Source organism: Python bivittatus, unplaced genomic scaffold, assembly GCF_059951505.1.
Source record: "Python bivittatus isolate LINGU-HERP-01145 unplaced genomic scaffold, Pbiv_v1 ctg000980_np1212, whole genome shotgun sequence".
NCBI lineage: Eukaryota > Metazoa > Chordata > Lepidosauria > Squamata > Pythonidae > Python > Python bivittatus.
The window spans coordinates 41,466,825-41,492,500 of NW_028277125.1; the positions used below are offsets into that span (position 1 = coordinate 41,466,825).

The window sequence follows — 25,676 nt, forward strand, 5'->3', positions numbered from 1 at the left end:
GGGGTTTATATCTAGGTATGTCCCGTTGCAGGTAGACTGACATTTTTACTCAATGAATACAGAGAATTTAATTCAGGGTAAATATAGGCCCAGGAGCACCATTCAGTTTTGTGTGATAAACCAAGGGCCAAACTCAAAAGTGAGAGTATCCAAGGGAGAAATGGGAATAGGTGGAGCTAGAACAAAAAATGCAGGGTATAACTGAATACATAAAATAAATATTCTGTCTCTGGTCAACTAAATGCTCCCTAGATGTCCAAAATAGAACATGGAAATCATAGTAGTTAGAGAACTAATTTAGACATACTTTTACCCCATACCTTTTAATTTTTTTCTTAAATGTAAGATAAATTGCTCATTACGAATAATATGTATTTTTGAACAAACAAAAAAACCATCCGAACACTTGAATGGTGAAACATTCTGATGTATATATATGCTCATTACTTTGTTCCCTTCTGGGTAAGCAGTGGTTTGTGGAGCACAGAAGGGGAGTAAGAAATAGATCCCCTCTTTTTGAGAATCTCCTCAACCCTTTCCACATTTCCTTTCCACAACCCTTTCCACATCCCAACCCTTTTCTTTTCTCCACATTTATTCTTCCTTCAAATATTTGTTTTGCCATTTCATCCTGATTCATTCTTTCTATGTGATCAAACCCAGTGGTGTGCTGGAAATGACGCGTACTGGCTCGCGAAAGCCGATTGTTAAATTTTCTGGAATTTTGTGAGCTTGGTTGATGGCAAACGTGAGCCACTATGCCTGGCATGGCAATTCTTAAACATTTACCAACACACCGTTGATCACACCGGTTTAGTAGTAGATTGAACTGTTAAGACAATTAAATCCGGCTACTCTTCTGTATGCAGAATCATTTAAGCTGTTTTGCTACAGCCTGTGCTCAAAAATTTATTTGTTCCCAAATCTTTAATAGGATTATCATGATACAGTCCTGGAGGTACAGCGAGAGAATGCACTCAGAGAAAAAGCCATTCTAATTCAGAAGGTGCTGAGGGGATTCAAAGACAGGTAAATGTGTTTAATGGTAGCGACGAATATGGATTATTAACAATCTCAGTGTGCATAGTTTAGATCAGGGTTTTCAAACTGTGTTCTGTGGAACCTTTGAGTTCCTCGAGAACTTGATGGAGTTCTGTGCAGACTAAAAGCAAAAAAAAAAAAAAAATCACTTTGAATGAAGCCAGTTTTCTATCACTAGAGCTTTGCCTTTTGATCAAGGGTTCTGGAATTTTTTTTAAACCAACAAGTTCTGCAGCCTGAAAAAGCTTGAAGACCCCTGCCTAGAATGTAAAACGGTTCTCAAAGAGCAAAAAAGGGCAGGAGGGAGAGAAGGGATGGTGGTTTGTGGCCTAGGAGGTTGCTGTGCAACCTGGCAAAACACTGTCCTTCCGTTTCAGAATGGGAAGGATGAAGGGAAAGAAAGAAGAAAACCAGTGGTGTCTGGGGGGGGAGGGGGTGTCCAAAAAGTCAAGATGACAGCCACAGTCATGCAGTTGAAGTCCCACTCATTTTTATGTGCATCACACCATGTGTAAAAAGGGTGGGGCTTTGTTGCATGGTTATGGATGCCATCTTGACTTTTTGGAACCTTTCCTGTGGATACCCATGCCCATAACCCAATAAATCAATGTGTGGGTCTAGGTTTTAGTCTACCTTGTTTGGCTAAGAAGGAATGGAAGAATAAAGATGATTTTTTAAAAAAATGTACAGGGGAAACAAAGAAATAGTCCAGAGAGGACTAAGGATGCTCCGTAAGTGTGGAATATAAGACAACAGTTGGAAAAGAAATAGGAAATGATGGTGAATGGAATGCCTTCCAGGGAGGAATACTCACTCCCTTGAAACCAGTCATACGGGCCTCTTGCCGACAATAACGGAGCCAACAGCAGATACCTAATTCCCTCTAGGAGCATGCTGAGTCACTTTAACCCATCTAGGCACATGTACTTTTTCCCCTCTAATTTCACAGTACGTTGAGCATTAAAGCAATAATGTTAAAGGAAAAACGACTTGGAGTTGGTCAAGTCTATTTAAGATCATTCCTGTACACATCATAGAAGAGAGAGTTCACATGCCATTATTTTCATAAAAAAAAAGCATTTGGTCTTGATACAATTAGAGTGCTTTCCTGATGGGGTACCCTTACCCCTTTTTGGGGTAAGTCAGTTCTTCCTCCAATACCTATTTCATTGAGTGTACTACTGGACACTCCTTTAACATCCTCTTTCTTTGTGGAATAACTTAGTTGTGTTTGTTGTTCTTTCTGTGTAAAGGAAACAGTTTCTGAAGCAGAGACATGGTGCTGTAATTATACAGACAGCCTGGAGAGGTTACTGTGCTCGGAAAAATTTCAGGATGGTAAGAACTTGCCTTTAGCCTTGAGGTCCAGTAACAGAAGAAGTTTTGCACCCACAGTTATGACCGATCTTCTTTCTCCCATATAGATCATGTTGGGGTTTGAACGCCTGCAAGCCCTTTTCCGTAGCAAACAGCTTGTGAAGAAGTACAAAGAAGCCCGTGCCAACATGATTAAGTTTCAAGCATTGTGTCGAGGTTACCTGATGCGCCAGAAAATTGCTGAACAGCTGAAAGCTGTGTGTGTGATACAGGCTTATGCCAGAGGAATGTTTGTTCGCAAGAGTTTGCACCGAATAAAGAAGGTAGACATGATTGGAGGCATGGAAATAGTTATCACAGAACCCAGGTCTTGTCCATAGAAATTCCTCAGAGGACTGATTTTGATAAGATGATAGAATAAAATAGCTATATACTATAATTAAGGTGGATAGTCTGGGAAATCATGACTAAGTCATGAGAAGAGAATGGCTAAAAATTATTATAGCCAGCCTATTTTCTGTGTTAAATAAATGCTTAAAAATAACGGTATCAAAATTATCCAAGATAATTTTCAATGCAGCAACCCACTATTATACATTCCTGACAGATGGCAATTTGACCTCTATTTAAATATCTCCAGAGAAAGTAAGTTCACCCTCTCCTGAGGCAGTCGTTTTTTTGGTGAACAGCTTAGTATTTTGTCCTGATGTCCAACCAAAATCTATTCCCCTCCAGTTAAAACCCATTGCTTCTTGTCCTGTCTTCTAGAACAACTCTGAAAATTTTTGCCCCATCTTATCTATGACAATCCTTCAGATACTTGAAGATAACTATTACATTTCCCTGCAATCTTTTGTTCCCAAGCTAAACATATTTAACACCACCAATTGTTCCTCATAAGTTTTTCTTTAAGGCCTTTTATTATCTTGTTTGCTCTTCTCTGGTCACGCTCCATTTTGCGATGTCCAGAATGAGATACAAAATTCTAAATGTGGTCTGCCTAATGCAGAATATAGAGGAACTTGTCTTAATGCTAAACTCCTGTTGATACAGCCTAGAATTGTGCTTTCTTTAGCTGCATCGCTCTGTGTGGCTCATGCCCACTTTGTGAACCACCTAGAGATTAGATCCTGTTTCTTAGATGGCCTAACCCTCTAATCATACCATTGATTTTTCCTGTCCAACTGTAGGATGTTACATTTGTCCTTGTTGAAATTCATCTTGCTGTTTTTTGTCCATTCTTCCAGTTTGTCAAGATACTTCTGAATTTTGATACTGTCTTCTAATATGTTAGCTGTTCCACCGCCCATCCCACCCCCATTTTTGTGCAGTCTTCAGATTTGACAGTCAGGTCTTCTAACGTCATATCCAAGTCTTTTATAAATATTGAATGGCTAGAATGGAGCCCTGCAGTGTGCCACTCAACACTTGATTCTGGCCTTGATATACCATTGACATGGGTACATATAATTGTTGAACCAGCTCTGTATCCATCTAATGGTAGCGCAGACCAGCCCACATTTTGCCATGTCTTCTACTAAAATCTCATGGGGTTCAGATGTCTCATGCACCATTTCTAAATGTGCCATTCTTTCCTACCTCTTTTCCATCATATTTCTTTCAAAATCCATTAAGGAGGAATGGGCAGAAATACAGCTGAATGTATGTTTAGTGATGGTGTGGAAACACTATGAGATTTTTTCTATGTAAACAGAAGCATTAGGAATTCAGTCTAATTCTATCCATCTGGACCTGTTCCATTTATTTTCTACTTGTGTGAGTGGGGCTCATTTCATTTGTAGGTTATAGTCCTGTAGGTCCTGAGAATTCTTTGGTCAGAAATGGCTGGACAAAAAGCTATAGCACTGCCTGATCTGAGAAAGCTTATTTTAGCATGCTGCTTTTATTGCCAAAACTTTGGGGGCCAAGAACAACCACCTCCTCCTACCTTGAAAATCCAGAGCTAGATGAGAAAAAAAATTACATGTGAGTTCTAAAGAGCAAACAGTTTTAAAAAGAACAGAAACTTCAGAAATATTTGAAAATTTCCCACAACATTTAACTTTATGATTAAATAAATACACCAGGTGTAAGACTGCTTTTCAATCTGTATTTTATAGTGGAATCCTATGCAAATTTATTCAGAAGTACCTCATTGCATTAAGTGAAACTCATTCCATAGAACCTGTCTTTATGATTATAGCCCTTGTGACTAATATTTGAATAGACTACTTTTTTTGCAATTAGAGAACAATAATCCACTTCAGCATATTGTCAGCATACATGCATACATCCTCAAAAACCACGCTATCTCATCAAAACTGTCACAGCACCTGCCTTTGGAATCACATTCCCCCAGAGGTTCAGGGAGCCCCGACCCTACAAGCTTTTAGGCAATCTTTAAAAACTTGGCTGTTTCCTGAGCTCTGGGATAGACGGATGTCATGCCTATTGTGTAGCTTCTCTTGGCTGTTGCATGTTCCCCTTGTTATGTTCAATGTTATGTATTTTTCCTCCTTTTTTGGGCATTATACTTGTTTTGGTTGTATGCTGCCCAGAGTCTGTGCTGAGTGGGACAGCCTTTATAAATTTAAATTATAAATGAATAGCAATTCAGACTATTTTTTAAATACTTATTGCTTATTGACTAGCAGCTTAGAGGTGGAACAGGCAATTGCTAAGTTGCTGGACAATCTCAATTTTTGGGTTGATAGAAGATAAAATATGTAAAGTTTTCTTCTTAGACAATTCCTTGAAAAAGGTGAACTCAATATTTGGCTCTCAAGTGGGCAGTCTAAAGGGCTGAGGGTACATGCCTAGGATGTGGTGTGTGTGCTCTCTGGCTCCCAAGTGGGAACCCCTAAGGCCTCTTCCCTGGCAAACCATACAACATCCCATGATCCTAAGGAGAGCCCATTCAAGTATATGCTGCCACCAGCTACTATTCCACAGAGAAATTCTCTCTGGCCCTGAATTACTTGGGAGTAGGTCAAGCAGCAGGAAGATACATGAACTGAGATTAAAACCTTTTCAGAATGGAGTCACAGAGTCAATAAGAAATCGAGTCTTTATTATGTGTTAAGAAACTAAAAAGTTGAAAGAGCAAAAGGAAAGGGGGGGAAAAGATAATATTGACTTCTAAAAGGATTATCCCAGCTGCTGCTCCTTCAATCAGAAACACAGAGACAGAGAGGGGAGAGAGAAGAAGGTATAAGCCACCCAGAGTCCCCCATTGTGGGGAGATGGGCAGGGACAAGTCCACTAAATAAATAAATAAATAAATAAATAAATAAATAAGGCACCACACTCAGATGCAATCAGACCCAAATCCTAACTGATATCTACCTTCACTATTTCCTAGATTGCTAGCCTTTTCTTAGATCTCCAACCCAGCTTCCAGATCAGGACACTGCTTACCTTGGTTTTGAGACAGCCCTGGGAGAGATGCTCCCATTCCTCCATGAAAGACAAGAGAAGGACAAAATCTTAGCTCCTTAGTGTTTGATTTTTGCAGGCTTCAGATGCCTCTGCCATTTACTTATATTAACAGTTCAGATTTTCCTTTAACACTTTCACTGTCTAAATCTCTTGGAAGGGATTTCTTCCGTTTAACTAGATGAAACATTTCACTGGGCCAAAATAAAAGGTACTGTAGCTTTGCTATTATCATTTCAGTTAGAAAACTGGCAGGAATAAATCTATTATTAAAGTTTCCTGTGGACAATCATTGGATAGTAACTAATTTTGTTACCTTGTTTGCTCTAATGACGCAGGAGTAGTTATAAAGAGCAATTTGTACATATAAAGTCCTAACTCAATCCCTAGGTCTAGCTTAATGGATTCCTATCATTTATTTACAGGTACATTTGGCAACTCCAGAATCAGAAGATTATGCTAAGAAATTAAACTCTGAAGAAAACAAACATGAAATGCTGTATGACGTCATCAGTGACCAGGAAATGGTGGACAGAGTATTTGGTTTCTTGCCTTCCTTCATTGGGGGGCAAGAAGGACAAGCTCCCTTGGGGTTTGAGGTAAGAAGACATGGAGAAATAATTGAACTGGTCATCCACTATAATGGGATGTGGGAATGACCTTGGGAGGCAGGAGGAAGAGTGGCAGGCTAGACAACGGTCTGATAAATGAAATTTGAGTTCGAAAGAGCAGCATCTCAGAAAGGACCCTCCCTAGTTTTTAGGAGGGTAAAAGTGAGGGACGGGAGGGGTACTTTGAGACTTGGAAGATTCTGTTAATGTAACCTTGCAATAAAGATAGAGCTAGTATTCCTGGTTGTGCTTCTTGTCTGGAATACATTGCAAGGCTAACATCCACAGAGGAAAAATAACAGATGAAGTTACTTTTGGGAACTAATGAGCACACTTGAAATTTTCAAAATATATAATGAAACACAAAATGACTGCCATGCTGATTGTGACCAAAATAGAATAATTATTTACCAGAAAGCAAACTGATGAAGTTACTCCACACTACTTCCTTTATCTACCACCTCAACTTATAGTTATCCTTTTTCTGGGCAGTGAGCACCTTCCAAGCTGAGCAGTGGACTTCAGCTATTCATCATTTTTATTTTTTATGAATATATAAATAAAATGGGAGTCATGATGGAGTCGACCAATCAGAGAGCCCCCATTTATCAGAAGCCAAATCTCTGAGGTTGCTCTAGCTTCCTAGGATTTTCTTTGCCAACTCAGTTTACCTTTCTCCTTTTTTCTTGGGATGTAGGCACATTTCTAAACAACAGCATTTTCTTTTCTAAGAATTGTAGTTATTGATTCAATTTATATAACAGCCCATCTCACAGATGTGACTCTGGGAAGCTCACAACAGTTTTAAAAAAGCATGAAAAACAATAAACTATGAATGAAAACAACATACATACAAAAGCATGTTAAAAACCATTATTAAAAAACATTAAAAACATAAAATATAATCAGCAGCAAAGTTCAGTTCATTCCTAACAGTCAGAACAATGAGGTTCTATACTGGTCCTCTAGTTGTCCATTTTTTAAATTAATGATTTGGATGAAGAGGAGGAGGAACGCTCATCAGGTTTGCAGATGACACAAAATTGGGTAGGATAGCTAATTTCCTAGAAGACAGAAATATAATGTAGAATTATTGTGATAGAAGGGGGTGTCCTTGAGATTGGTGCTTTGCAGCATGGTTAACTTCCCTTTTAAAATATATGTATTATGAAAAGAATCTAGCAAAAATAAAATCTAATCTGGTAAGACAGCATGGCACTGGACATGTCTGGGCACTAGTGTTATACTGGTGACTTAGGATTTAGACCTAAGATCATTATACACTTTTATCATGATGTTTGAAACCAATATTATTAGTAGGCATTTCCACCCAACCACTGACCTCAGCCCTCAAATTCTCATCAGCAGTTTTGTACCACTGCACTAGTGTCCACACTGCTTCATTTTGTCCTCCCAAAGAGCTAGAATGTCTTCTAGCTAGCCAGAGGGAAGTGCAAAAACCAGCAGCAATCAGTATGCTGCTTTACCCTTTGTTTTCCCATCACTGTGTTTGACCAAATGGCTACTATATGGAAGAAGTGGCTGGGAAGAATGGCAAGATGCCAGAGTTGGTAGAGGATGGATAGGGGATAAGTCAGGAGATGGGATAAGTTGGGAGTTCCCACTGATGTGCAAAATTGCCTTCACAGAACTCGATTCCATGCAAGATGCATAGCATCATTAGCACGGGGTAGGGAATGGTCATCTCAGATTGATGCAATCTCTGTTTTTGATAGCAATTTTATTAAAGATTACAGTTACAACAATAAAAACTAATACAAAGTAACAAATGTTATGTTATGCTGGTGTTTGACTGTAATAAAGATTTGATTTGATTTCTGCCTACAGCTTCAATACCTTGTTGTATCAAGGCAGAGAACCGAGGTTAACAAAGCTAGGGAAATAAAACCAAGCTGTCTTTCTACTTCTGTACCCTGTAGGACCTGGAGAAAAAAACACAGATACACAAGCTGGATGAGGTGGACCTGGATATGATCCCTATGACTGTGGAGCTGGATGAGGAGGCAGATGATTTGGCACAATACACCTTCCCCAAATTTGCAGCAACTTACTTCCAGGGATCTTCCACATATACACACATTAGACGTCCACTGCGCCACCCCTTGCTCTATCACGATGAAAAGGATGATATTTTGGTAATTTATGTACTTTTGTTTAATGTATTTTTTAAATCAAAACTCCCAGTTCCTTGAAGCAATGTTTAATAAGTTGCCTTTGGAATAAGTTTGGAACAGCTTCTTTTCTTTCCCTGATAATCAAGTAGGCCATTAAAACACTGTTTACCACAGAGCCTTCAGGGACTGAAGAGCACGTTGTTCTGAATTGGACTATGTTTTTCCTGGTAATTGAGAGAAGGGTGCTGCATAATGAATATTACACTATGGATGTTGATGCAATGATCTGGATGCAAATTGTATTTTGTTATGTTATTTTTATTGCATATGCATATTGTATATTCTATGTATATTTTAAGGCACCAGGTTAGAGACCAGGAGACTGTGAGTTCTAGTCTCACTTTAGGTAACCCAGTTGGGTGACTTTGGGTCAGTCGCGCTCTCTCAGGAAGCCCTAGGAAGAAAGAAATGACAAACCACTTCTGAAAATCTTGCCAAGAAAACTGCAGGGACGAGTCCAGGCAGTCACCAGGAGTTAACCCTGACTCAAAGGCTAAAAAAAAAAAAAAAAAAAAAAGATATTGCTGTACTGTGGTATTGTAAGCTGCTTAGAATTACATAATTGAAGTAATAAATAGAAAAATGAAAAATAAAATAGACAGGAAAATGTAAGAACCTCAGAGATCAGACCAAAAACCCATGTGGTCCAAGATTCTGTTCCCACAGTAGCCAGCCAAGATGCCTATCCTCTGAAGCAGGAGATGAACTCAGTAGTACCTTTCCTATTGTCTCTCTCTCTGTTCCTGCTCCCCCTAATAACTTTTGAGAGACCTTCTGCTCCTAATACTAGAGATAATATTAATCTAGATTTTTATTAGTAGATGTTATCATAGCAATTGATGGCCATGGCCTTATCTCCTATAAATTGGTCTTTCACAGTCCTCTAAGTTGGTGAACATCAATAGCAACAAATTTAAAAATTTAACCGAGTTCAACCTCAATTTTAATTAATCCTTTATTTATAAAACAGGGAACATTTATCATTCCAAGCTCAGTGAACAAGTTACCAGCAATATAAAGGTCAGAAACAAAGAAACCAACCTAGCCTACCATGGCAAGGAGTTCTACACAACTAACACAATGACCATGTACAAAATAGTCTGCCTCGAATCCCCACATTCTCATTTTGTCTAATAGCTGAAAGACACAAAATGGCCTTAGATGAGGAACACAGTTTGTCCTCAATGTTTTTAGAGTGTCACAGGCAAGAGCCATCATATTGAACTTGGCTCAGAAACAAATACGCAGCCTTTGTAGCTGTTTCAAGATGAGTATTCTGTGGTTTGGGTGCTGAATTTTTCAGTAGCTGTTCTTTTTAAGCACTTTTTAAAGACAAATCTGTGTAGAAAAGTGAAGACTTAGACCCTGTTAGAAAACTCTGCTATAATGTAAATCTTCTGCATAGTATGTCAACTGTCCAGAGAACTAAAATACTAACAGCACTCTATTCAGTCCTTGAAGGCTTTAAAGTATTGTTCATTTTTTACTCAACTATCTAGTTAGAACAGCAATCTATTTGTTGCATCAGTGAAGTGTTAAATCTTTTTGTTCAGTCAGCCAATTTTGAAAACATTAACTATGTTGAACATAAGCATGTAGAAATACTATGGCATCATTTCACCATCTCTCTTGCAAACAGAAAGGAGTATTCATTAAAAATGGCATATGCTGTGATATATGATTTGTTTGTTTATTGTATTTTTACTAATTAAAAAATGACCCTGGCAACTGACATCATAAAACATGATAAAGACCTAAAATCAAGATAAAAGGCAAATATGCAGTAAGACAATAGGTGCAATTTAGATTAGCCTTCTCCAATTTGCACAGTCCAGACATCTTATTATAATATTGTCATTTGTGCCCATTTTCTCATGGCAAAATTCATACAGATGCAATCATCAATATTTAACTGTATTCAACATGAATTTACTTCCCAAATTCACAGTCCAAATTCACAAATTCACAGTCAGGAGACTGTCAGTTCTAGTCCCAACTTAGGCATGAAAGCTGACTGGGTGACTTTGGGCCAGTCAGTCTCTCTCAGCCCAACTCACCTCACAGGGTAGTTGTGGGGAAAACAGGAGGAGGAAGGAGCATTAGTATGTTCACCACCTTGTGTTTAAAAATAATAACGACGGGATAAAAAATCTAAAAAAAGAAAGTACACATTAGGTACAGAATTGTATTTAATGTGAACAACACACATTTTTCTCTTTCTTAAATGTTAGGCCTCAGAATAAAACAAGTATTCAAATTATAATAAAATTGATTTGATTGGACAAAATGGCAATATCAGCTACCGAGTATTCAAATAGTAACAGTTGCCACTGTTACTATTGCCACAATCATTTTTATTATTATAGCTTTGTACAGTAAACATAGAGGTGCACTGATTCTCATAACTTTCAACAGGAAGTAAGTACATTCAAGGGCTGATGTGCAAAAACCAAGGATGTTAATTAATGTCCAGTCAGCTAATATGTATATGTTAATTAAATGCATCACAATTGCAAGAACATCTCTACTCTTCTCACTAGGCATCTCTAGCTGTATGGACCGTCATTTTGCAGTTCATGGGTGATTTACCAGAAAGAGTGCAGAATATCAACAGCAAGAGAAGTTCCAAGGTGACTCAGATTTATGAGAGCTTTGGCAAGAAGAGCCAGCCACAGCCTGTAAGCAGTTACCATCCAGATATAGTAAGGAGAATATATTTTTCATTGCTATTAGCTTATTAAAATAGAAAGATTAGAACTCCCAATTATGCCTTGCTCCATGCTGATTTACCACTAACTCTTGTTTGCTCCATCTTTGGGGCTTAAACGTTAATTTATTTCAGCTAGACCTTGCCGATTTGAATCAGTAGAGTTACTGGGGACAGGGTAGCTGTCTGTAATTGTGGTATTGTTAATTGTAAGCTGTTTTGGTTTAGCAAGAAAATTGGGTCATAGTTTATTAGGGCTCTGTGAAAAGAAAGCACTACATTCCATTTGCATGATGGAGTGTATGATTTATAACCCTGCCAGGAAGTTAGTCTAGGATATCTACAAAAACACTGGAAAAGACTCAGCATGATTCTCATCTTGCTATCCTTAAGAGAACAACTTCTTAATAAAGTGGAAGCATACTCAGATCAATGTTTTTTATATATCCTGTAAAAGACTAGGAAACTGCTTAGTTCTGCTGCATATAATAAAATAAGATTAGAATGACTTGCTGCCACAATTTAAATTAAATCCAGCCTTCTAAAAACTGTTTTCACCCAGTTTGGAATGTTTCTGACTCGTAAAATTTCCTTAGCTATATTAGTTAATTTTCTAAAGCCTCCACTGTACCCTAGTATAGCAGTAATGAGTTTGAACATGTACATTTTCCTAACATAACTGTCTGTATGACTAAATATCTAATGAAGAATATAACCTTTGCATTTGTCATACTATGGAATCAAGATAGCCATTAATTAAGTAATAGCCATTGTTCAATCAATTACTTGTTGCAGCTTTTATGCCATTCCATTTCTGAAGTCTCCAAGTGGCTTAAAATAGCAGCATAAAGTTAAAATATAAAAAAAATAATAACATAAACAAAAACATCTTGATGGGTAATTGATTATTGATTGACACCACAAACAGGAGCGAAAGGTCACTTTCTGAAATTATTTGCTACAAATAATAATCAAAAAACAGTGTTTGAGTCTTTAAAAAAGGCTTTCTTTGTATCATTCAGTGCTTATGAGTCTGCTGTCTTTTGGGAACCAAGCTAATGCTTTAAATTGTATAACTTAGGTAGACAGCAAGAAAGACAAAAAGTTCTCCAAAGTAATTTCTTCTGTGAAACTGAAGCGCGAGTCCAAAGTGACTGATAAGGTAGGCTGCATATTTTCCTTCTCGCCACCCAGTAGGCATTACAGCCTCCTAGTGAAAATATCCTTTGTGTGGCTTATTGCAAGGCAGAAATCTTCTCAGAGGACAGAAGAGACGTGCACATGTTTCCCCCTCCTCTGTGTATCTCATGTGTAAAATGAATAATCCCTTCAAAGTAGACTGCAGGTAAACAGATAGATGTCTCATGCCCAAAGTAACATGGGATGGAACATATCTCTTGCCTCTAATAGGACCCTTCTCACTCTGCTTTGAGATTAGGAAGTGAGTGTGGTCCAAACATCTAGAATACACCAGGTTGGAGGGGCTGGGCTAGTTTTCCATTCTAGTATGGATTGTGTGCCTTTTAAAATGATACTTAACGAAAGAGGGTTTTCTGCTTATTTTAGTTGAAAAGCCGGCTGATGAATGGGGAAGACATGGTTCAGGAGGAAAGCTCTGGGTATGAGAGGCCTATGTCTAACCTTGAAAAAGTGCACTTTATTATTGGAAATGCTATCCTGCGTCCTGCCATCAGGTATTAAATTTATTAAATAAGACCTTTATTCTGAATTATAAATGCAGAAATCCAGATTCAGATGTGCATCTGAAATGGCTGTGAATAAAACTCAGTTTTCTTTCAGTTACTGAAACTGTATATGTGTATATTTTGTGGAACAAGGCTATATAGAAAGCTATTTAGTTTTATTGGATGGTGCTCCAGATATCACTAATGATTTGGTTGGTGGTTATGTTGCTCGTCCCTTATAAGTCTGGCACTAATATGCTGAAACATACTTCTGATGGGTTGCATAATTTTTTATTTTCTTTGCAAGGCGCTTCAAGCAAAAGTGTTTTCACTGTTTGTGAGCTGAATTTCAAGATTTTTAAATCTAAATGTATATTATACTGTTATTTTTGTATTAGTTGCATTTTTAAACAGAAGTCTTAAAATAGTTTAAAATAGTTCAAGTGGACAAGGATATGTGTGAGGTTTTAAGTCTCTTAAATTTCACCTGAGATCCCCCATTTTTTGTGCAGTCAATTTCATAACAAGCGTGGGATTTTACAACTCACCTAGAGGATTCAATGGCTTGATTTATTTTCGCTGCAGGATAGTTGAAATGAACATTGTTACAGGTAAAACTGATGTGCAGGACACACATAACTCTGAAAACCAAAATGCATGGCAAGCAACAGAGAATGAGGGGCATTTCCATCACATCATCCATCTTTCCTCAGACATTTCCTCCTCTGACTCTTCAATTGTACATTTTTCTATTCATGTTTGTTGAGAAAGTATTTGGGTTTTCAATTTTTTTTCCTTCAAAATTATGCAAAATAGGAATGTCATCTAAACCCCACATTCCCAAAAGGAGGGAAGGCAAACCTTTTGGCTCTTCATCCCTGTTGTGGCTATCAGAGAGCAAAAAATATAATTAAATGTGATCTCTGGCCAGAAAAGTTTGTCAGCCTCTGAGATAATGAACTTGAAACATAACAAAATGCCTGCTTATTTGTTTTCTGTAACAGGGATGAGATTTATTGCCAGATCTGCAAGCAACTCACTGAAAATAACAACAAAACTAGTTATCATAGAGGTTGGATCCTGCTGTCACTCTGCCTTGGTTCTTTCTGCCCTTCAGACAAGTTTGTGAAGGTACTGATTCTGCAGTCATTTGCTTCTAGTGAGTTAGTAGCTGAGAAGAAAGCTTAGAAGAAAGCTTTAGCCCAGGGGTTGGCAAACTTCTTCAGTGTAGGGGCCAGAGGCCATACTGCAGCCACTATTTCTGGGGTACTTGTACCACTTACACTGAGACAGCTGGTGAAGCCATAGCCAAAATGGCTGCCTGAGGAGGCAGCAAGTACCTCTCCCCTCTCGTTCAGCCGGGTTAATATATTTCTTTTTAGGAGCCTGAGCCGGATGATTTCAGATGATGGGTCACATCTGGCCCATGAGTCTTAGGTTGCTGAACCCTGCTTTAGCCCATAGTTCCCTAATGCAAAATTGAGTGGCAGCTATTCCCTATTATTTCTGGAGTCCCCCTTTTTATTGTATATCTTGACCTTCTTCCTCTTCACTCCCAATTCCTGTCTTGACATAGTGCTACCCTAAAAAAGCCTTATTGGCAACATTTGGACTTTGATACCATTGTGGAGCTTCTTTCTGTCTTACACTGAAGGTTGACATCTGCAGTTTTCAGAAGCAGGTCAAATATTTTCATGTTTGCAACCTAAAGAATAGGGGACGCGGTGGCGCAGCGGCTTAATGACGCTGAAAGTTGCCGGCCAGAAATGGTCGACGCTTCAGCGGTTCGAGTCCAGCCTTCGCGTTAAACAGGGTGAGCTGAGATAAATGGGTACTCTCACTCCAGTGGGAGGAAAAATGCTGGCGGCGCCTTGCAAAAAGGAGTTGGGAGCAGTTGCCAGTAAGCGCGAAAAACCGTGCGCGCCTGAAAAGGGTGCGAAGCAACGGAAACCCCGCCTCCTGCGCTCACCAGCTGGGCTCTGCTCTAGGAAGGAGGCTCTGGCAAACCACTTCCGAAACACCTTGCCTTGAAAACTGCAAAGACTCGTCCAAGGAGTCACTGCAGAGTTGGTAACGACTGAGCGCAGATTAAAAAACAAAACCAAACCTAAAGAATGATTTCACTTTCCACTTTGTCAAGCCTGCTGTTAAAGAGTATTCAGAGAATATCATGATCTTGGAGACACAATATTCAAAGCCCAAAAAGGAATGTGGAACTGACATTTTCATATGTTCTACGTACCTGATATAGAAGATCCTAACATATGTTTTCAAATAATTTATTTTACTTCATACTAGTATCTACTAAATTTCATCCGGGGTGGACCATTATTGTATGCACCATATTGTTCTGAAAGGTTGAGGCGAACATATATGAATGGAACACGGTCTGAACCACCTAGCTGGCTAGAGCTGCAGGTAATTATTGCACATATTACATTTTATCCTATTTTCCTTTTTTCTCTCCTCTTTTCTTATACTAAAAAATTATGTCATGATAGGACAGAGGGTAGGTAACCCCCTAATGATCTAACTTAATCTTTTCCAGTCTGATGTCCTCCAGCTATGTTGGATTATAGTTATCATCCCCACCAAAATGGGCAATTCTTTTGCATCCTTTTTCTGATATCCTGAGTTGCTTCCATACCTGAAGTCACCTACAGAACGGGTTCCACATCAGGTCTTTTCACTCACTGCTTATGAGAAATCCAGCTGATGCCATTCAGCCAGTGTTTCTTGTGAATTCCACATTCCCCCTTTCTTTTAAAAGCCTTCATTTGGGACACATTTGCTGCACTAGCCATTCAAAGTAGGCAAGCAAAAATCTGTATTTTTTTCAGAAACTTCTTTAAATTGCAGTAATGAAGGTTTATTTCCTGTGAAAGAAAATAACAAACTGTAATGGTTGAATTACTCTTTCTGTTTTTTTTTTCAAAAATTGAAATAATATTTTGCTATAGAAGGGGTAAGTAGAGAAAAAGCTTGTAATTATCTCCTTCAAAAGGAATACAAAATGGCGGTGGAGGAACATCAGCTATTCAAGAGAGAAAAGATTTTACTAATCTCTTAAGAGAACAGGAAATAATTGAAGGGGCAGGACTATCAAACAGAAAAGGATTAACATTGGAAAGGACTTTAGTGGATGTAACATTTTGAGTAAACATCATAAGAAGAACTTGATGATGAGAAAGAGCATCTCTGGATAATACCATTTCCACTTAATTATAGAAAAAAGTACTTTTCAGCATAAAGGCACTAAAAGGCATGAAAAAAAGTTGGATGTTACTGATTAATCTCTTCTGTTCTAACAGTTTCTCAAAGTCTTATCTAACCAGATGTAGATCAACTATATACACTGTGTTGTAAAAATTGAGATTCAGTCTTCTGTTTCCTATTGTAGTTGTAATTTGGAGCATGTGGAGAAAAGTCCTTTGTTTTTAGTACTTCTTTAACTTTGTTTTTCAGGCAACCAAGAGTAAGAAGCCAATTACACTCAGTGTAATCATGATGAATGGCAACAGTACCAAAGTGCTTGCAGATTCAGCCTCCACTGCAAAGGAGATCTGTCAGCTGGTAGCTGATCAAATGAAGCTGAAGGACACATTTGGCTTCTCTCTCTACATTGCTTTGTATGACAAGGTAAAATGAATGTTATGTGTCATACCAATCTAAATGCCCTGAAAATACACATTTTTATAATTTCAGTTTCTAATCTGTTACTTTTCTATCCCAGGGTGGGGAAATGACTACATAAAGGGCTCTGCTAGGTGTTTTTGTCTTTTCTTTTGCTGCCAGGCCAAAGCTCTACATGTAAAAATGCAATTCCCACCTCTTCCAGATTTCATCTGTGACTTACCATCTTCTCACATAATTAGCAACAAAGGGGTATTTTATAGCTGAAGGCAATTCACACAATCAGAATTAGTATTTTGCTTTTTTAATAGGTTCAACCAGAGGATCTTTCCCATCTATGCTTGTGTTTAACCTGATCATCTGAACATAAATGTGTGAGAACAAAATAGCCCATATGATCTAAGGAGCTGTATATTTTTTCTCATATATGTCACTGCATGCTGACCATTTGTTCATTTTAGTCAGTCTACATAAATAGTTCATTCCTTGCACACTCAATCTGAGTGGACAAAAAAACCCCAGTTAGCTCAATAAGTCCCCTTTCAATGTTCAGGTTGTTAATGTTTCTTGGAATTACTTTTTTAATAGATGGCCGTAGACCAAAAGAGTAAAGAAATCAATAAAACCGTATAGTTAAAGGAGAGTAGGTAGGTAGGTAGGTAGGTAGGTAGGTAGGTAGGTGGATAGATAGATAGATAGATAGATAGATAGATAGATAGACAGACAGACAGACAGACAGACAGACAGACAGAAGCAGTGGAGTCCTTGGGGTTCTCTGAGCTTGGTTGCTTTCTTGCAAATGTTTCGTTACCCAGCTAGGTAACATCTTCAGTTCAACCCTGAGCTACACATATTCTCTTCTATTAGATATTAGCAGTGTTTAGTGCAGAGCAAAAGCCAACATGGGTAATAAAACTTGGCAGAAAATTAAAAAAAAAAGATTGTAAAAGTGTTTCTGTACACATATTGGCAGGAAGTCCCTGGCACAGGGCAGTCAACAAATGTAAATGTAAGTGGATGGAAAAGCAAAAACCTGGACTCAGCTGGTTGTAGAGTAAATGCACTGGTGCCTGAAGCTATGGCTAAGAATTCTGTGACCTTCTTAGATATTTCAGTACATTGATCTTACAGCAGCTGATCTATAATCACTTAATGTGATAGGTGGAAAGATAACTAAAGAAAAGAAGTTCTATGAGATCAAGGCACCAACTGTGATACTGTATAGGGGGCATTCTAGTAACACATGTGCCATCACTTTGCGAAAGTGATTCTGATAAGGAATGCTGTGATAGCTACTTGTAGTAGCCACTGAAGATGGGCATCAAATCATGTTAATATAAATACCCTTATATGGTATATGAAGGATGTGATAAAATTATCTAGGTGTGAGAAAAGGAGCATCCAGAAGCTTGCAATAGTGAAAATGTGATTTTTTTCCCTATCTTTTTGGATATCTTGGTCCAAGATTCTCTGCCTGAGCTCTTCCAAGGTTTTATCTGGCCCCCAGAACATACAGCTAGGCGGGATAGGCCACAATAAGACAAATGCAAATCTATTTGCTTTTTCAAGGAGGAAGTGTAGCTATCCAAAAGTATAAGCTATTCCAAGGACTCACCCCAGAATGTTCCTTTTAGCCAGAATTTAAGTCAGCAAAGTCTCAGATGGGCCTTAAAACAAATGCAATCAAGTTTCAGTTGAGATTCTTGGAATTAAAGAAATTGAGTTATGTAATGCATGTTGTTGTAGTTTACAAAGAGACATGTGTCAGCAAATTCATATTCTTACAGTAATTTTTATCACTTCTGAATATATATATTTATTTGATTGTTTTTTTTTAACCTGCTGCAATCTGACAGACTCTTGGTGGCATTTTTTCTTTCTTTCCCCAGACACACATAGGAATATTAATATAATCTAACTTCCCAATCCATGTCAACTCAGAGACTGTTTCACCCTGCCATACAAATAACGTGAAGAATATATAACCATTTCTTCCTCTTGCCATCCTATTTATGCACAACTATACACTATGCTATTAATTCTCCTTCATAACTTTTGTGTAATTTTCATTCAATTATTACTCTATTAGGTTTTTCATGGCTTATTTGTACTTCTTTAACTGAGCAGACTCTTTGTCCTTAACATGGAGCTTAGGTCTGGTCACTAGGGAGTGGAGGGGATCATATCATGGATGCCATTTCCCAGTGTGAACAACAGGAAAGAGAGAAGGGTGGCCATGTGCGGTATACTCCTTGGCGTCTCTACTTCAGAAAAGAAATCTTCACTCCCTGGCACAACTCTAAAGAAGATCCCATCAGTACTGAACTCATCTATCATCAGATAATACGTGGCATCCGGTTTGGAGAATACTGTTGTGAAAAGGTAGATTTTTATACTCTGGTTATGAGGCCAAAGCACATGGGGAAAAAGTTACTTTTATCATTCTAAATCCATTGCTGTACATACATTTTAGCTTATTTCTTCTGGAAATAGATTAAGATCTCATTTGTTTGGTTTAGTTAATGAGGCACTAGAGGATGATAGAAGTTGGATTAAGAACTCCTCCCAAAGATGAACTAATCTGGTTAATTGTTATAGGAAGAGGACTTGGTGGAAGTAGGAGCCAAATATTGTTATATCAAGTTTGGAGAGTCCATCCAAAGTGAGTTGGTTCAAAGTATTCTCCAGGAATGTATCCCAGCAAAGCTACTAAGATCCAAATCCCAAGAGAAGTGGGTGAGCCTCATCACATATGCTCATGCTAAGGTATGAACATCCAAATGATATAGGATTTGACATTAGTATTAGCTTCTATTTCAGTTGACTTTTGTTATAATATACAGCAATTATCTCCAGTAGTTTCTTCCAGAACAGCAAATTAAGGATATGGCAGAGAAAAAAAGGGTATCAGTATTTTTGCTCTGTGGCTGATTAAACAGAACTGATCAGGATAGGGATTTGTTTGAGAATAAAGTATTCAGGGCATTTTATAACAATTGATGGATTTCTGCAGTCTCAAATGGTGCCAGGACTTCAGCAGTGTGACCAAATGTATTTTTCTTCCCATCTTACTTAGCATTCCTTCCCCCTCCCCATATACCAATATATTTCTTTTATTTGATTCAGTGACAGGTTTTCTTTCCCTCTGTTTTCCTTCCCATTTCTAATTTTTATCTTCTTAAATAACCAGTAGCGTACCAAGCATGAGCTTAGCCAATGAGATCTTGTCTACTTCTCTGAGTGTTTCCTCCTTCTGCTGCACGTGCAACATGATAGTATACTTTTGTGTGGCTCTATACATGGGAGCGTACTACCCTTACTCCCATATTACTTTGTTATTGTTTTCCTGTCAGTTTTGCTGAATCCCAATATTTAAATACTTTCCTTTTTCGTAATTGATGGGTTGATTTCTATTTGTTTTCTCAATGTAGATTTGCATTAGAAATGTGTGTGCAGATAAGCAAAAAATCAGTTTACTGTTTGTGTTAGGAGGGCAGTATTTGGTCCAATTGACTTTTTTAAGGGATATTTTACAAGAAACTGTCAAAATCTTGGGTTCACATCTCATGATAAGCTTTCCCCCCCACTAATTTATGGAATTATTAATGAACATTTCTAGAGAACTTTAATGTAATTTACCCTGCTTTCATTATTTGACACAAAGATCTCCTCATTGTACACTTTTTAAGGCAAGCTTTTTTTTAAAAAAAAGCATGACTACTACTGTTTGTACAGATCTTTCAGTGGCATCCATATTTATTTTTTCATGTATCTTTAATTAGGGAAATACTTCATTTGATGCCAAAATCTGTGCTGCTGTGAAGTCAAGTATGAATGGAATGCCTAAATTCACTTCCAATATAATCTGTGATAAAATATCTTTTTTATCTCTAACTTGCTGATGTAAATAATATATGATGTGAAAGTTGTCTGAACCCCTTTGAGATTACTTCAGGGTCTTCATTCAATGTACTGCATTCAAGGAACATACACACTGAAGTGCAATGTACTGCTTATATGTTGTAGGCAGCTTACACACAGGACCAGATTTCTCCTCAATGTGTAAAGGAGCAGCTGGTAGACTTTGCCCGCGATCAGTGGCCTCTGCTCTTTTCTAGATTCTTTGAAGTTACTAAATTTTCAGGTAATGTCAACATATTTTGTATGGGAGTGGGTATAGTGGATGTAGAAAAAGGCTGTCACTTTATCTTTATATTGCGTTTGCAGGGCCCAGTTTGCCAAAGAAACATTTCATTGTGGCAATTAATTGGAAAGGTGTATGTTTCCTAGATGACTCTGAAAGAAGACTTCTAGATTTGTCTTTTCCAGAAATTACTGGCATCCATACCAACAGGTACTGTTATTGGACATGCTGGACTGCAAAGAGCTCTTTGTCAACATTTAGGACAAATGATGTTCAGCTGCTATCATATCATTGCCAATATCTGATTCTTCTGTTATTGTGTCATAACAACTGAATAAAGAGGAGTTTTCATGTTCCTCGATTTGCATAGCTTTCTCTCTCTAAGGAATAGTCCTAGGCAGTTTTGTTTACTCAGAAAGTATTAACTCTTAACTTTTTCTATAGTACTCCTATCCCTTAAAATATTGTGTCCTCCAGGTTGGGAATCTGATGTAATATAATTCATCTCTGTAAAGAGACATGAAGGAGTTGAATTAACTCAAGTAATTATATTTCAGCTTCTAGGAGCCTTGCAAATATTTTGATTATACAACCATATGATTTGTTCACAACATTTTACATAGGATCTGGACTTCCATTTATAACTCTCCTGAGTTTCCATTTATAACCCTCCTGTGTTTCCTTACCATATTTTTTTTTCTGTACAAAATATCTATAAAGAAGGAAACGCTATGTAATGCGATTTCTTTGGTAGCACTACCAGTTGTCAATTGGAACATTCCTATATTTACAAGTGATCTTTAGATGAGTTTTTAATCCTGAAGGTGATTATAATCCTGAAGGTGATTTAATCCTGAAGGTGAAGGTAATCCTGATGCTGAAGGATGCCAGAGTTTTGTTTTCTTGCTGTTCTACAAACTATTTTCTATTAAAGTATTTTGTGACCACAGGGCAGTCAAGACATTTGGGCAAAGCTGCACCCTTACCACACTGCGTGCAGAAGAGTTTGTCTTGACATCTGTCAACAGTGTTGCAATTGCAGAATTAATAGTCATGTTCCTGGAAGGACTGAAAAAGAGATCATTGTATGCGGTGGCAATACAAGACAATAAGCTGCAAGGTAACTTAGATCTATTTTATTTATTTTTTTGCTGTTCATCAGAAAAAAATCTGCAGCATGCAAAGGAAAAAGTTCAACATTTCAGTCCTGATGTCAGCAAAAAGTCCATAAGGGTTCCCAGAAATTTATAGAAACATGTCTTAGTTTAACCTTGATCAAATAAACCAACTTTGTGCTCCTTTCTTTTGCTTCTAGCAATCTTGATCTTTAATTCATTCAGATGTTGTTGTAGGATTTGATCTCTCTTCATTTTTTCTTTTTCCCATCTCAAAAGCTTCTTCAAGGCTTTAGCAAACCTCTTTTGTAAATCCAGTAGGTAGTCATTATCCAAGTCATTCTCTTGGCTTGTCATTTGTATTTCCACTTTAACTGTCATCTCTGGCTTATAATTCACATTTTTTTTTCTTTTCCAGTATTTCAACAATTTCTTTATATTCTAATATTTCTGTATCAGATGAGGTTTGTTTCAGTTCTTTATCCTGTAGATTTTCCAAGTTATTCTCTTTCACATCTGTCATGACATCTGTCATTTCTTCTTTAAATCTTTTGGACATAATCTATCTATAGAGGCAGACATCATTGCTGACACTGTAGCTGCTAGTTTCTGTCCCCATTCTTCAAATACATCCTGGAGTATTTCTAATTTCATACCATTTTCTGTCATTTTGTCTCAATGCTGACCAAAGACAAAAGGCAAGCTTGTCCCTCTCTCTCTCTTTTTCCTTTTATGCCTAGAATCTTTAGTTCTCTCTACTGTCCAATTTCTGAAACCACAAAGTGTTGAATTTCTGTTATGACTTAAGGTAGACTAAACAATTTAGTTCCCATGAAGGCACTGTTTATTTATATTTCAAAATCTTATAGCAAAAGTCTTAATAATCCAAATTCATCTGGTCCCTTAATTTGTTTATAACTTTCTTGGATTAAAGTCTTATTTAGCTTTTTGCCATTTATTTCAAATTCTTTAAATTCTTAAGCTTATATTTAATGTTTTTTCTTTTATTCTGGAACTAAGGTAAATTCACCAAGTGGCTTTGCAAACGTGTCATTTTGAAGATCTCTAATAACATTAATAGGTAATTTCTGAAAGTGATTAGAAAGTGACGTTAGCGAACGCAATGTCCTCTAAAAGGTTCTGCCGCAGTTGAGAGTGTGATGGTTTCTTTGTCTCCCAGCACTCAAACCCATGGGAAACTGCTATCCTGTGGTCTCCTTGTGAGGGGCAGCCATCCAGAGCAAAAGTGGGCAATCTCCTGTCCTCTCCTTATCAGGAGAAGTTCCATGGGACTGGTCTACTCACTGGTCCTTCAGTCATGGCAGTGATGTTGTCTCTGCTCATTCAGAGACATGCTACCTCAGCCTTCCTCACCGGAAGTCCACCAGCAATTAACAGTATTTAAGATGCTCCGATGCTCCCCAAGATTCGTATTGTGAAGTAATTTGTGGATCCATTCTCATGCCATTCTCCACTGGCCCAAATAATATAGGGCAGGCATAGTGATGTGATGCAAAAACAGCTGCAGATGTATTGGATCCTTATCCTAATCTATCTTTTGAAATACTTTGTTTATATATTGTTTTTAACACTCCTTTTTCTGGAGAAACAAGGTTAGCTAGAAGAGATTGGGTTTGGGCTCTTTCCCCCAGTTCCTGTCAATTGATATCTAAAGTTCTACTTTAGGCTCTTTTCAGTATCTTTCTTGTGAATTCATAAGTACTTACTTGTTATCTTTATGAAATTCGGCTTTTGCTTCTGGTGTATGCTATCAATTGCAGAGAAAAATGTCATAAGGCTGTTTTTTCTCAGTAATACTAGTAAAAAAGCATTGTGCAGTCTTTTCCTTCATAGCAGACTTTTTGTGGAAATGAAAAACATGGAAGAAGTGGAAGGAAACATTGGGGAAATTAAATATGAAAGTTTTCAACCATGAATGGATTCTCCTTCTAAAACCCTATGAATGAATCCAAGCAATTGCATAAAGAACACCACATCCTTGGTGCTTTCACCTGGAAGAACCATAGGATGTGGCAGCATTCCTGGTTCATAAAGGGATAGTTGCCTAGCATTTTGGCTAGCATTCAAATAAGTCTAACTTTTTATTGATGAAAGATCGGAAGATGAAACTAGACTTCATGTTGGAGAATTTCTCCTGCCATAGTCCCATAGCCCTGATCCAAGTCCCCTCCCCTGATTTTAATTAAGGAAAAAATAATTAAACAATCCAATCACAAACCTATTATGCCATACAGTTTTTGGTTCTGAACATGTGATAATTTATTTTTATTTATGTGTTTTGGACTAGCCTTTGAAAGGCTTGTGGACACCAAAATATCAGACTACAGCTTCCATCATTCTCAAGCCATATTGGCTGGAGATAAATAGGAAGTATAATCCATATGTCTGCATTGCACAAGATTGGATAATTTTCCACTTTTTCCATTTCCCAGTTCCTCAAAAGAAATTTGAAGCTGATATGCAATTCCTTTATTCTTCTACTGACCTCAAAACACTGAGAACACTGATGTAATAGCTGACTGTCTTTGGGGCACTCAGGGGAGAGAAAGGAGGCAGGGTTTGACATGAGTTCCTGCCAAAGGGAAAACAGACTACTCACAAAGCTGTGTGGAGTTTTAGTCCTTTGAATGAAAATACTAGCTTTGTTTTGATTTCATACATTGCAGCTAAGCCAGAAATTAAGCAATTTAGCTCATGGACACAACTGACATTGTGAGATCAACAGTCCAGGTCTGATTCTGAACTGAGACAGTGATATTGTGTGAAAGTGTATTTAGATTCACTAATTTTAAGAGTAAAGGAGATTCCCCCAAGATGATAGGTAGAAAGAATATATACAAAAGAAACTAGAAAGAAATTATATTAAGTCACATGAATTATGTCATGCGCACAAGCCAAGATTTGTCACATATTTTCCTAATGTGTTTCTTGCGGGCGGGGGGAGGCATTATAAACACTGCATGACATAGCCTGAAATATCTACACTTACACAAAATAGGGACAATGCTATTTGTCATTGTCAGAAAGAGGACTCATGTTTCAATCTGAAACATCATCCCATAAACTTTATTTCTGATGTACTGTATAATAGCTGAAATAATATGCTTTGGTTTTTGTTTCCCAGGTGACTCTACAGTTTTGGCCTTCAAGAAGGGGGACTTGTTGATTTTAACCCAGGACAAAAGACTAGGAGAACATCAAAGCTGGATCCCTGCTGAAAATGAGCGAACCAATAGTTCTGGGCTGGTGTCACAAGAGGCCATCTATGTCATCCCTACAGTTACAAAGCCTTCCAGTCAAATATTGGTAAGGATCAAATAATGCAAATGGAGTGCTTAACTCTGACCAATGACTATCACTCTATCCCCTGAATAATAAAGATAGTAAACTAAAAATGGAAAAAAGAAGGGTTGAGGGGCACTCTTATAAAATGGCTCCTTGCCAACCCTTAGGATGTACTTCACCACCGCAGCTTATCTGTGATCATGTATTTTTCTAGCCAGGTGGCAAACAAGACATAGGACTTCAGCCATCTGCTAGATTTATTTTGTAAGAATACTTAAGCCAAATTTCCATTTCATTTTTAATTACAAGAATCTTTTTTTAAAGTCACATAGGGTGGTCTTTTAATGGCACCATGGGTGGTATCTTGGGGCATCCTGATGCCCACAATCACCAGAACAAGGATCCCAACATTACTGTTTAGATGCTGTGCTGTTCCTGATAATGTTGTCAGAGTCTGTCTAAACCCTTTTGATAGCCTGGTTGAGGC

At 37.8% G+C, this 25,676-nt stretch overlaps 1 protein-coding gene across 2 annotated transcripts in view; it reads left to right on the top strand.

The window, feature by feature from the left end:
- The window catches only part of MYO7B (myosin VIIB), a 70,197-nt gene that overhangs the window by 27,627 nt on the left and 16,894 nt on the right, over window positions 1–25,676 (top strand). For both annotated transcript variants that reach the window (XM_015890415.3, XM_025175375.2), the window contains exons 19-35: window positions 935–1,029; window positions 2,295–2,379; window positions 2,466–2,681; window positions 6,219–6,392; window positions 8,345–8,560; window positions 11,140–11,301; window positions 12,388–12,468; window positions 12,873–13,000; window positions 13,996–14,122; window positions 15,290–15,409; window positions 16,457–16,630; window positions 18,779–19,006; window positions 19,223–19,390; window positions 20,651–20,768; window positions 20,852–20,978; window positions 21,719–21,888; window positions 25,029–25,210. In XM_015890415.3, coding sequence (XP_015745901.1) covers window positions 935–1,029; window positions 2,295–2,379; window positions 2,466–2,681; window positions 6,219–6,392; window positions 8,345–8,560; window positions 11,140–11,301; window positions 12,388–12,468; window positions 12,873–13,000; window positions 13,996–14,122; window positions 15,290–15,409; window positions 16,457–16,630; window positions 18,779–19,006; window positions 19,223–19,390; window positions 20,651–20,768; window positions 20,852–20,978; window positions 21,719–21,888; window positions 25,029–25,210 — 2,571 coding nt within the window. The remainder of the gene's footprint in view (window positions 1–934; window positions 1,030–2,294; window positions 2,380–2,465; window positions 2,682–6,218; window positions 6,393–8,344; window positions 8,561–11,139; window positions 11,302–12,387; window positions 12,469–12,872; window positions 13,001–13,995; window positions 14,123–15,289; window positions 15,410–16,456; window positions 16,631–18,778; window positions 19,007–19,222; window positions 19,391–20,650; window positions 20,769–20,851; window positions 20,979–21,718; window positions 21,889–25,028; window positions 25,211–25,676) is intronic.